This window comes from Ramularia collo-cygni, assembly GCF_900074925.1.
Source record: "Ramularia collo-cygni strain URUG2 genome assembly, contig: RCC_scaffold15, whole genome shotgun sequence".
NCBI classification, from domain to species: Eukaryota; Fungi; Ascomycota; class Dothideomycetes; order Mycosphaerellales; family Mycosphaerellaceae; genus Ramularia; species Ramularia collo-cygni.
Window position 1 is genome coordinate 308840 of NW_019716269.1, and position 1809 is coordinate 310648.

A 1809-nucleotide genomic window follows, 5' to 3' on the forward strand; every position below is an offset into this window, starting at 1 on the left:
GGCGGCATCAGGATACTCGAGTGGCTTCCTAGGACGCTGAACTACACTGAAGGGATATTTGACAATGATATGTATGCGTCTCACGGCGGCACCATGCCTTGTTTCCATGATCCCCCTCTGTCACCTTTTGTCACCCCTCTTTCTATCATCTTCAGTCACGATGCCAATCTCCTAGACAGGCTCTTCTGCTCATCAACGGGAGCGGTGGCGTCTTTCGTATCCCGAGAGCGCCTGTCTTGTAATCGATAGAGAGTAGCGAGGTGATCAAGATCATCGGGCACAGTCTCGAATTTAGGGTTGGGGTCTATTAGGGTTGGGGTAGTGGAAAATATCTCGTCTCCGCAACAGCAACATACTCAACACCTTCTCTACTCCCATCAGCCACCTATCAATATCATGACTTCCTAACACGAAACACAGAACGGATTCGATTAGACTATCACAGGCATTGTGAAAATACTTTGGAAAAACAAGAGCTACACGATTTTGCGAGTGCTTGATTCCAGGGTGTTTCTCATCGGATTCAAGACCTTAATGATGATCTTAGAGCWATGAACTGCTCAGGTGATGTGAGCTCATCGCGAAGGCTGATCCTAGCAGAAAAGAAGAACGTAGCTTTCCCCGTGAGGGGCATGTTGTCCTGCTGCTACGGCAGACTCCGAAAAGAGATAGGATCCTAAGGGAAGGCCTTCCGGGGGTCTTTCAGGTAATTTGCTCCTCGCCTATGTCTATATCACCATGATATCAGTAAAGTGTATCTCGCCAATACCCCAACACCGGTGCAGCATTCAAACAAATTTCCCCGATGCAACGTGCAGTTTAAAAAAGTGTGAAAAGAAATATTCCCCTTTCTGTAGTACGCCAATGGGATGCTTCCCAAGCGAACGGCAAAGATGCCGCATTGGCCGCATTGCTTCCCACACAATCTATCCCGGAGATGCCCTGCCAGAAATTCGGCTGTGGCCGAATTCAAGAAGGTACTGCACGGACCATCTCGACTTCCACGAGGAAAGAAACGATCGCAAACACTACACTTTCGATCAGCTTTTCCCACACCGACAAAACGAACTACACAATGGCGCACCAGCCCAAAATGCCGTCTGTCAGCAACGCTGGCGCAGATGGCGACGCTGGAAAGCAGCAAAATCAGTCAATTGCGGCCAACAATTCGAACAATGGGCACAACACCGTGGATTTGGGCGACAAGGCTGCAGATGATGGCGCTTCGATCCTTGACAGTATGTCACAAAAGAAAGCACCTTGGGACGCAGAGCAGCCGGTGAGTCGCTTCCTATCTTTCGAAATGGCCACAAAGCTGACATTGAATCAGCACCTTCAGAACATCGCCGACCTGAAGAAACACTTCGCCAATGAAGAGTCTGCTATTGCCGAGCAGCTATATTCGATCGAAGAAAGCCGCATCGAGGTTCGCWATCACATAAGATTCTTCCAAGCTCAGATGTTCGGCCTAGCTAGTCGTCAGAGCGAGATGGAACTTAAATTGAAGGAGCTTATGCGTAACGTTGCTGAGAAGATCGACGCAGAGGAGGAAGAGATCATGACCATCTTCAAACAGGAAGTCCTCTGAATTTGTAGAGGTCGTTTTCGGTGAGGCGGAGCAGGATAGCAGGCAATATGCACCTGGATAACTGCGACAAATGCAATACCTTCAACTGTGGATATAATTCACGTCATTCCCAGCCATGCTAGGAATAATGTTTCGTACCATCGGTCTAGTGAGAGATACCACAGCCTCAAACACAACCTCAACTAACATGGCCGAAGGCTACCTAGTTAAGTGAGGGCTGC

At 48.8% G+C, this 1809-nt stretch overlaps 1 protein-coding gene; it reads left to right on the forward strand.

The window, feature by feature from the left end:
- Nucleotides 1–1093: 1093 nt before the first annotated feature.
- On the forward strand, nt 1094–1588 carry RCC_08751 (uncharacterized protein; the record flags this gene model as incomplete). XM_023773997.1 has 2 exons in its annotated part: nt 1094–1279; nt 1331–1588. 2 exons carry the CDS (start codon nt 1094–1096, stop codon nt 1586–1588), a joined length of 444 nt encoding a protein of 147 aa, XP_023629765.1.
- Between the last annotated feature and the right edge of the window lie 221 nt (nt 1589–1809).